The sequence below is a fragment of the Oculina patagonica genome, chromosome 12 (assembly GCF_052425735.1).
Source record: "Oculina patagonica isolate OP01 chromosome 12, crgOcupat, whole genome shotgun sequence".
NCBI lineage: Eukaryota > Metazoa > Cnidaria > Anthozoa > Scleractinia > Oculinidae > Oculina > Oculina patagonica.
The window spans coordinates 16,289,331-16,299,085 of record NC_135769.1 but is presented as its reverse complement, the minus strand read 5'-3'; the positions used below and the strand labels follow the sequence as shown (position 1 = coordinate 16,299,085).

General features: G+C 38.6%; 1 protein-coding gene across 2 annotated transcripts; it reads left to right on the top strand.

Annotated features, from left to right (window-relative positions):
• Positions 1 to 1,110: 1,110 nt before the first annotated feature.
• LOC144632586 (uncharacterized) lies at positions 1,111 to 6,729 on the top strand. Of its 2 annotated transcripts, none has more exons than XM_078491264.1 (6): positions 1,111 to 1,302; positions 2,206 to 2,334; positions 2,670 to 2,816; positions 3,414 to 3,521; positions 3,818 to 3,999; positions 6,328 to 6,729. In XM_078491264.1, exons 1-6 carry the CDS (start codon positions 1,294 to 1,296, stop codon positions 6,590 to 6,592), a joined length of 840 nt encoding a protein of 279 aa, XP_078347390.1. In that variant the 5' UTR covers positions 1,111 to 1,293; the 3' UTR covers positions 6,593 to 6,729. The 2 variants fall into 2 exon arrangements, with proteins under 2 accessions (XP_078347390.1, XP_078347389.1); XM_078491263.1 differs by having other exon boundaries at positions 3,818 to 3,995; positions 6,324 to 6,728.
• Positions 6,730 to 9,755: the final 3,026 nt, after the last annotated feature.

Sequence of the window (9,755 nt, the reverse complement as noted above, 5' to 3'; positions counted from 1 at the left end):
AAACTTCCTTGGTAAACTTTTTTGTTTAAATCCCATGCACCCTTTTAGGGTAAAAGAACATTTCAATGCTAATAATTTGCACCTTTAGTTATCCTTTGGTCTAAAGTAATCTAATGTGTTGCAAACAGGAGTGTTAGACAACACTTTGACATTTCAGTATCCTTGCTTGCTTGAACACAAGCGCCTGGATCTGGACTGCTAAATAAATTTTAAGGTTGAGAAGTTTTATCATCTAGATGTTTATGTTACAAGGGCTACGTGAGATTTCAACAAGGAAGTATCAAAGCCAAGGTACCTGAGTTGCTGAAACAGAACTAGGCTAAAAAGAGAAAACTAAGCAACAGGAAAAAAAAAGGAAACTGAGCAGAAATATTGCACTGAAGCGTTAAATGATGCAAACTGTTAGCCACAATTCTGTCGCATTTTAAAACTTAAAAGATTATACTTGTTATAATTCCTTCTTAACACCGACAGAAAACTGAGGTTGTGAATGCTGTTCACGCTGCAATAATTGTTTCATTTTTTTCTTTATTGCAAAGAGATCCGTTTTGGTCGCACAAAAAGCGTTTTGCCTACACAGAAGCTGGTTTAGCCATCAAACTCAGTTGTGTTAGGAAAAACAGAAAGGCCAATTATGCAAGAGGAAGTAAGGGAGGAAGACAGAGCTTTCCAGAAAATAAAAGCTTTATGTCACATCGATAGGTTTCAATTTCAGGAAACAAGTGTCATATTACAGGAACAAAAGAATCATGTTACATGCATTTGCGATAACGACAAAAGTATCATATTACATATACCACCAAGCATTTTAAACCACTGGTTAATAGAGCGAGACGTTAAGACGTTTTTAGAAGCATCTGATATCCATGTTGCAAGGAGTACGTGAGGTTTAAACAATGAAGTGCCAAAGGTGAAGGTATGTGTGCGCTAAAACGGGAAGCAATTGAGATGCTTATATTTAGTTCTAACTTTAGATTTATTTGGTTATTCAAAGTCAAGTAAGGTGTAGCCAACTTGCGCATCCAGTAGTCATCACTAACATTTAAATCCGTGCTTGCTGAGACTATTAAGTTCAAACAATATAGAATTAAAACCAGGAAGACGCTGTGTGCTAAAACAGCAAATTCCTGTGCGCTAAAACAACAAATTCCACGCACGTATTATTTATAAAAAAAAACTAGCACAAGAACATCAGTTCAACGATCGACGCGCAACAAGAAGAGCACGAAGAAAGGAAAGCTAAGAGGAGAAGAAACTGACAAAGTTGAAGCTAAGCTAAAGAGAAATTGAACCATGCTGGACGTAAGTAAACAGAAAACGTAATGAATGGTTACTAAAGTAGGGGCCCAACCGACCGAGGAAATTTATGTTCTAGAAAGTTGTTTTTTATGCTGCCTGTATAGTAATAGCGCACTTTTCGGAACATTTCCAGAGCCTTACACAATTTGAGATATTCGAATTCTTTAGCTGATTACTGCATTACTGCCAACAATGTTTAGGGAACTGAATCTTATTCTTCCGGTACTTAAGAACTGAAAGATTTATGTCACCGAATAGCTTATTTTGTTTCGTTTCCTTAAAAAACGAAACGGTATAATATTACTACGGAATACGAGGAATTGCATAACGATACTTTTTAAAAAGTATGGTGTTCTTAAGAATTTGACAGTTTTCGTTCAATTTGTTTCTCACGTAACTTAATGCGTCATAAGGAAATATGTGATGCCGAGCTGTTCCATGTGCTGAAATGCACGAAAATATTGAGGAAAACTACTTCATTTTAGCATAATCGTATTCAACAAAAAAGGTGGATTATGTGTTTTGATCATGTATAAGATGTTCACTTAAAAAAAATCCACCGATTTAATAACTCAAGTCGCGGGAACGAAACCTTTTATTTTTTTTAAATAAATGCTACTTACATTTTCCATCCCTTCCGAAAACGTAAGCCGGAATTAATCGTGTTCTCCACGTTCCAGAAGTTTAAGCTGACCATGTCAACAAGGAGAACTCTATTTTTCAACAAAGTTACATCTGAATGTTTGAGGCAACTCAGGCTTCCTGATAATTCCCCACCCCACTTTCCCCCGGCCAAGTCGTAAATAACAATTGGTTTTCACCTGAAAAGATCACATGTCGACAAAAGTTAGGAAGACTTTCTCGCTTTTCTTGATTAATAGAAATTTGATGATTTTTTTTTTACAGCAAACCACCATTGTTAAATGCTATGCGGCTTTCATATTTGTCCTGCTTCTTGCTTCGGCAAAATTGGCATCCGCTAATCCTATTTGTGCTGGATGCGGGAACAACACTGCAGATTCGCCCTCTAAAAAGGTGGGTTAAGTTTTCAGGGTAAACAGTGTAAAAGACGCATAGGTTATTTCGCGTGGCACACGTCTTTATTATTCTCAAATAACTCTTCATTTAATTCTTGATCTTTAGTCATTATTTCCGCAAGTGGTGGTTTTCGGCAGTTCTAAAAATATGTTAATTAATTTATAGTGATTTCTTCAAACTTCTTGAGTGTAGTTTTATCCCATTTTATATCCGCCCTTTGATCGATGAATGGGGTTGAGATTTGCAAGCAATATCTAGCTTTAGTCTGGGGGTAACTTAAGACAACGTAGTTATAAACTAACTTGTGTGGCGTTATTCACTGCTTTTCTTAGGTGGTGGATTTTAACGTCCAAATCAGCGAGTCTGGAGCACAATACAACGAGACGATCGAGGTGGACACAGAGAAGCAAACAGAACTGTTTAAAGTTCCCGCACATAATAGCGTGGAACACAGCAATATTTTGCATGACTTCAAGACGGTAAGCATGCATATGGTCTCTTATAAAGGCTAAACAGGTTTGTCTTTGATGGTCGTTTAAAGGTGCGAGTGGGAATTTTCGCAAACTTAGGAAAAGGTCACTGATGTAGTACTACCTTATATACCCTATACGTGTATGTGCCGTTAGATGGAGTCCCGTTTTTGACCTTTCAGGTCTGTGATGTCGGTCCAGTTTTGACATTTTAATCTAAAAGATAGGGTCTCTGTTTCCGCTGTTTATTAAATCCTGCTCTAAAAACCGTATTCTGCGTACTCTTCTACTCCTTTCTAAAAATATAACCAAATGTAAATGAGAAAAACAAAATCAATTGAGCCAGAATTCAGGCTCCAGTACACATCTCTCAAAGTCACAGATGAATTTCTATCACATTGTATACATTTCCTTTGTTTAATAATAGCAAACAGGACTGTCACGCAGGTTAGACTGCTAAACTAGACAAAGCGGGGGGGGGGGGGGGGTCATTTCCGCCTTCTTATATCTGCTTCAGTGTACTGACGTGTCTAGACACCCTTTAGTCCCTTTAGCACTCAAGCCATCTGTTTTTTTAAAAAAGTTTTATATTTTTCGTCACCACAGAACATGAGTATGATACTGTTACCGGAAAAGAAAGTCTGTTACGTTCTGCCCCTGGAGAAAAGCGTGTTGACGCCAAAACAACTGTTAAGTGATCTTGATAAAGCTGAGGTGAGAGCATGCAAACTACGATATTTTGAATGTGTAGTATCTTAGATTTTAGCAGGTCTCGGGCGAGTCCCGGGCCCGTTTCTCGAAGGCTGTGAAAAGTTTTCGCACCCCGAAAGCCATAGCAAAATCTCAAACCTTACGAAATTACAGAGCTGTCGGTTATATTGACATATTTTTAATATGAACTCCTTCCACATGTAAACACATGGGCTACTAAAGGTCACAAGAAACAACCACCCCTATCACTCACTGCTCTACCGAAGTAGCGTTTAAATTATCTATGCTCCTTCTTTTAGAGAGCTGACAGCAAGATCACCGAGACTAGAATTATTGAAAACAAGTGGATAATTGACCGTGAGATGACGGACCGGTCTGTTCTCAGTGATGAGTTGGCAAATTTTTGTGCAAAATACCCGATGTATTACGTGAAAAAGTTGGAGGACTATCTGAAAACCACAAGGATTCAAACAGGTGGTGAGTGGCATTTTATAGCTGTCTTATACCCGCTCATGTTTTTACGTTCGCTTTTAATTTGGCTGTCTGGTTTCATACCAAACTACCTTGAAAACGCCAAAAATACTGTCTCAGACAACCTGTCAGACCCCACCCTCCCAGCGCGTAGCCAAGCGTTCTTCCCAAATATGATTTTATTATTTGTTGTAAATTTAACTCAGAATTTGGACGTTATATTGCGCATGCCCGACCATAGATAGGTAGAGAAACTTTATTTACCCTCGGGTTTACATGAGTCTTGCTAGGCTTGTCAGGCCTCTTGACAATGACATTGTTACTTATATTCGAGTGAAACTAAAAACAAAACAACACAGTATGCCTGCTTTAAGTTAAAAACTAGTGGTAACCACAGGTTAGAAAGTGCGGGCCTTGACGCACTTAGAACTGAAAGGTACTGACTGGTACGAGAGTGCGTAATGTTAGATGGCAGTGTCGATAAATAAATGATAAAATGGACAAAAGACAATGGTATTCCGAGTAACGCGTCACGCAAGGAATGCATGTTTTTATCATTTCCTATTGCAGCGAACCAATCTATGTTGTTGATTACACAGTTTTGTGAAGTGTAATCGAGCACTCGTTGTGAACTGAGATGTGTTTTTTCTCAGTCGGTAAACTCGCTATGTTGTGCTTGCCTTTTGTTAACGTGGCGCGATAAATGAAAAATCACTGGACAAAATTAAAGACAATTATTCCGAGCAACGCGTCACGCTTTAATAGTTGCCGCGAACCGGCCGCAAACCAGTCAGAGTTGTTTTTTGATTGACAGTTGATTGTGAAGTGTAGTCGAGCACGTGGTGTGAATTGAGATGCGATTTTTCTCGGTTGATAAACTCGCTATGTTGTCAGTGTTATATATAACGAATTCCTCGAGAATAACCGTTGCTGGAATCATTCGCTTTGCCGTTGTTTTATCTGTGATATAATCACAGCAAATTTTACAAATTTTAATAAAAGTAACACCTATAAAACAACGTCTACAAATTGTAATGTTTGCGATCTTCCATGTGACAGAAGCGTTGATCTTATGTGACAAACAGTTTAGATGTGTCACGACAAACTATCGTGATTGACACATTTTTCGCGTTCCGATCGAAGAACAAAATATCCTATATTCGCGTTCCGATCGATGGAAGAACAAAATTTTCAACTTCCGGTTTCTGTTCGCCTATTATTAACGTGGCGCGCACGCTTAAAACGCAATCCGCTGGTCACTGTCAAGTTTAGGGTTGCGGGCCTTTCTTGGGCCCGCAATTATTGTCTGTTCTTGGCCACACGCAATAAGTTGATAACAACTAGTGGTAACCACGGGTTAGAAAGTGCGGGCCTAGACGCACTTAGACAAGGTACTGGTAGGCAGTGCCGATAATTATAAATAAACGACTGAACAAGGAGGACTGAAATGATCAAATGGACAATACACAATTATTCTGAGTAACGCGTCACGCAAGGATTTTTCGAACGCGGTGCAGTGTGAATTTAGATGTGATTTTTCTCAGTCGGTAAAATCGCTATGTTGTCAGTGTTATAACGAATTTCTCGACAATAACCGTTGTTGGAATCATTCGCTTTACCGTAGTTTATCTGTGATACAATCACAGCAAATGTTCTCAAAAGCAACACATAACCCCTTTAATGTCACAGAAGGTTTATCTAATGTGACAAGCTGTTTTTAAAATATGGCTCTTGGAAAACAGATTTTTTCTCTTCCGGTGTTACGACAAACTGTCGTGATTAACACATTTTCACATTCCGATCGTGCTTAGTGGAAGAACAAAAATTTTCAACTTCCGGTTCGGTCCTGGTTTATAAACGTGGCGCGCACGCGTAAAACGCAATCCGCTGGTCACTGTCAAGATTAGGGTTGCGGGCCTCTCTTGGGCCCGCAATAATTACTACGTGAATGGCCATAGCAGTTGTTCATTCAACTAAGAGCAAATGTTAAGGGGAAAAAAGGACTGAAAACTCAGGCTTAAACGGGATTCGGACACATGACCTCTGCGACACCGGTGCAGTGTTCCAACAACTGGGCTATGAAAACGTACGCAGAGGTTAATACAATACAATACAATTTTATTGTCCATACGTAGGACGAGGTCTCTCTCAATGTCCGAGCCAGAGGCTCATGTATAAAACGTAGGACTAAAATTAAAATACACTTAAGTATATGCTATTAAAAATATAAAAAAATTATCCCACCCATTAAAAATAGAATTAAAAACAAGGTTAATAAAGCTGAAATTAGCTGAAAGGACAAGATAATCCTATATTCTGTATTCTATTTAACAGGTAGAAAAAATCGAAATCGTCGACAAGTTGTAACTGCACCTGGATACCCAATCCTTGAACCGGCCATTCTATGCTCGGGAGGGAAGAGTACGGTTACGCCGTCGGACTACGGATGGTGCACTGTTTTTCAGAAGCCGAACACCTGGAAGTTAAAATGCAAAGTGTATATTGATACATGCTATGAGATAGTTGTGTGTCCTTTGTGGGATCCCTGTTATAAAGATCACCTCATAAACAGAAGCTATTGTTGCGAATATCTTTGCATGTAGCAAACACAGGAACTATCATGCCTACTGCGACATACCTGGTACTAGATGTTTGATTGCTTCTTCTCTCATTATCGGCTTTTTTCATTTCGGCCCGAAGCGGTAAAAACTATTTGGCTTTTTCTTTTTCTTCTTAAAGTTACATTGAGCCAAACCTTTGTATATTTTTAGTAGTTCCTTAGTCTTTGACGAGTGAGCCATAAAACACTGACAAAATCACGAAATTTAATACACTTTTTGCTTTAATTTTTCTTGCAATCGCGAAAATTAATACCCGCGCAATTTGGCTCCTGATTTTTCGCGAAATTAAGCACTCACGTTTCAACACATTTCCAAACACCTTTAAAAAGTTCGTCAACAACACTATGGTGAGCGTCGTATATTTTGAATGCTCTAACCTGTGTTCGGAATTGTGATGAAACACTATCTCTCGTGATCGATATATCATGAGAAGTACGGTAGGACATCCATTCAGTTTGTGTTAAGAGACATCTATTTTCTGATCGTATATTGCAATTGTTAATTCTCCATTTTGCAAAAAAGTGTGTACATTTCCAAAACAGTGTTCATTTTCGTTGACAATCCAATATCAAACAGGGTTTGTTTTTTTACGTTCTGAAAATAACAATGGTAAAAGCTTGCTCTTTTCTTCGTAAGACGCGCAAGATGTAAGTTTTTAATTTTCTCTGGTCATTCAGTGAACAGTCCTGAACTGAAAATTGACATGACCTTCATTTAATCACGATCACCTGACCTTCCTCTCCTTGCACCCCTCTAAAATGGAGTGTTCTTTTTCATTTTATGAAAAAATGGTTTATTCGCCGGTAATCCGTCACCCTACACCCCGCCACCTTGGACCTGCAACTGTCAATTATTCTTAAGCAGTATATGTAATGTAACTATGAGTAGAGTGTGTTTTTATGTGCTTGTAACTAAGTGCTTTGAGTGAAGCAATAAACAAGGAAACTTTTGAATTTCACCTCTACATTACTTTATCACTGCTCGGCTGAAATGTAATTAAAATGTGACGTTTTTACAAAAACCTGCTAAACTTCTTGGGATATACAACTACATACAGTAGCGGCTTTATGCAGTAAAATAATGACCAAGTTGTTATTAAAGATAAGATGTTCTACATGACACGAACATGGGACAAAGAAAAATTCTGAGTCCGTACGCCGACGGGAATCGAAACCATGGGTTCGATTCCCGTCGGGGACTCAGAATTTTTCTTTGTCGATCCCATGCTCGTGTCATGTAGAACATCTTATCTTTATTATTTATTACCGAGCTTAAAATTTACCATCTTTATTATTTACTATAATTGTTATTGTACAGCGCATTTTAGCAAACCGATTTTGATTTTTTTTACATAGTTTACCTCGCTTCAGTCGTTTGTTTTTTTTTTAATAACTTCCCGTGAGGTATCTGGACCGATTTAATGATGTTTTTAAAAGGAGATTCGGATTTTTTTTCGGCCCTGAAACAAAATGGAAAGAAAGAAACTAACGACTAGAGCGAGGTCGGCTTTTCTCCAATTAAAAACTTATTCATATTTTTAGGTTAAAAAATACAACTGTTTTCCCTGTACAAGACCTTATATTTCGGAACAGAAAATCTCAGCTAGGTTGATTTGCCAAATCTATGATCGACAACCATCTCCGCTGCAATTTATCATTGATTAGACTTAAGGAGCAGTTTATACCGAGAAGTGATATATCACAAAAAGGTGCACGTGGGAGAATGTTGTTGCCGATCTTGCAACCATTTACAGAATGAATATACATCCTCGCGAGGATCCTTGCCAAAACACTGACATCTAGCAATATATAAATTTTTTACAAGGCCTCCACCACCACTACCCCTCTCCCCTCCAAAAAAAAGCTCACCGCGCGGAGCGATCCGAAAATACTTTAAAAAAAAGTGCATTTTTGCAGGGACATTTCTTATCGGCAAACGGTAATTTTTTTACGCGTACGTTGTGACATTTTTCTCTAAACTTTATCTGCGCCTAATACATGTACAGTAAGTTTGTCAAGACAAACCTAGTCACGTTTGCGGCCGTGACAAACGCGACCGGCAAAGGACGAGTTCGATGGTAGAGGACGTAGAGGTCATGAGATATATATATCGACATGGAGGCTGACAAATGGAACGTCACTTGAGAGAGAAAAAAGCCCAAGACTGGTTGGGGCTTTCGATCACACAAGCCCCGACTTTTACCCTGGGATATATACTTTGCTAACGTATCCTGCATCAACCCATGATACAGAACGTAGTTTTAGCGGTATGAAGAGGATGAAATCCCCTCTTCGTGGCGCCATGTCAGAGGAGAGGCTACCTGACTGGCAAACTCTCCACATGTACATTCACAAGCATAAAAATGAAGACATTGGGGAGACGTCTCGCCCTTTGCTTGTAAATTTTACTCTCAGTCTGTCTTCGAAAAAAGGTTAACATATAAACGATACTCGGCGTTTTGTCATGTTTTCATTCAGAGCCCCTAAAAAGTAAAACTTTCCTGGGGGGAGGCATGCCCCTACCCCAGAAGTTCTCTACGTTGCGTACTCCGCGAAAAATGCACGCTATGCCCCTGAGTGAGGTTGGAAGAGGTCAGGTATATATTTGTGTTCCCATTACAGTGCTCTACATTAACGTTTTATTGAGAAGGGAATATGATTATCCAAAAATAAGAAGCCTGTTTTATGCTGGAAGTATATCTTCTAAAGAGGTTTTAAAAGAAAGAACAATTTCAAGAGCGATTGTCAAACAAAAGCAAAATCGCCCAATCATTAAGCTTAACAACAACAACAACAGCAGCAGCCTGGCAGCAGCAGCAGTAACAACAGCAATAATGAAATGAGCAGCAACAACGTTTATTTAGTACCATGAAAACGTTGCAATATTAACTTTACTTTTTAAATCACAATAACGACGACAGTCATCAAACAAATCAAATAAATAGTAAATCAAAATCTTCCAATCACAACCAATATGTGACCAGTGAAGAACCTGTTGAAGTGAATTTTCGTTTCCTGAGATGATAAACGGCAAAGAAAAACGCACGACCAACTGTTGCAGTTGAGCCGAGTTTGCGCGTTATTATGGTGCAGTAATTTAAAATCTACAAGATATAGTCGAACTGAATATCAATTATTAAAATCTA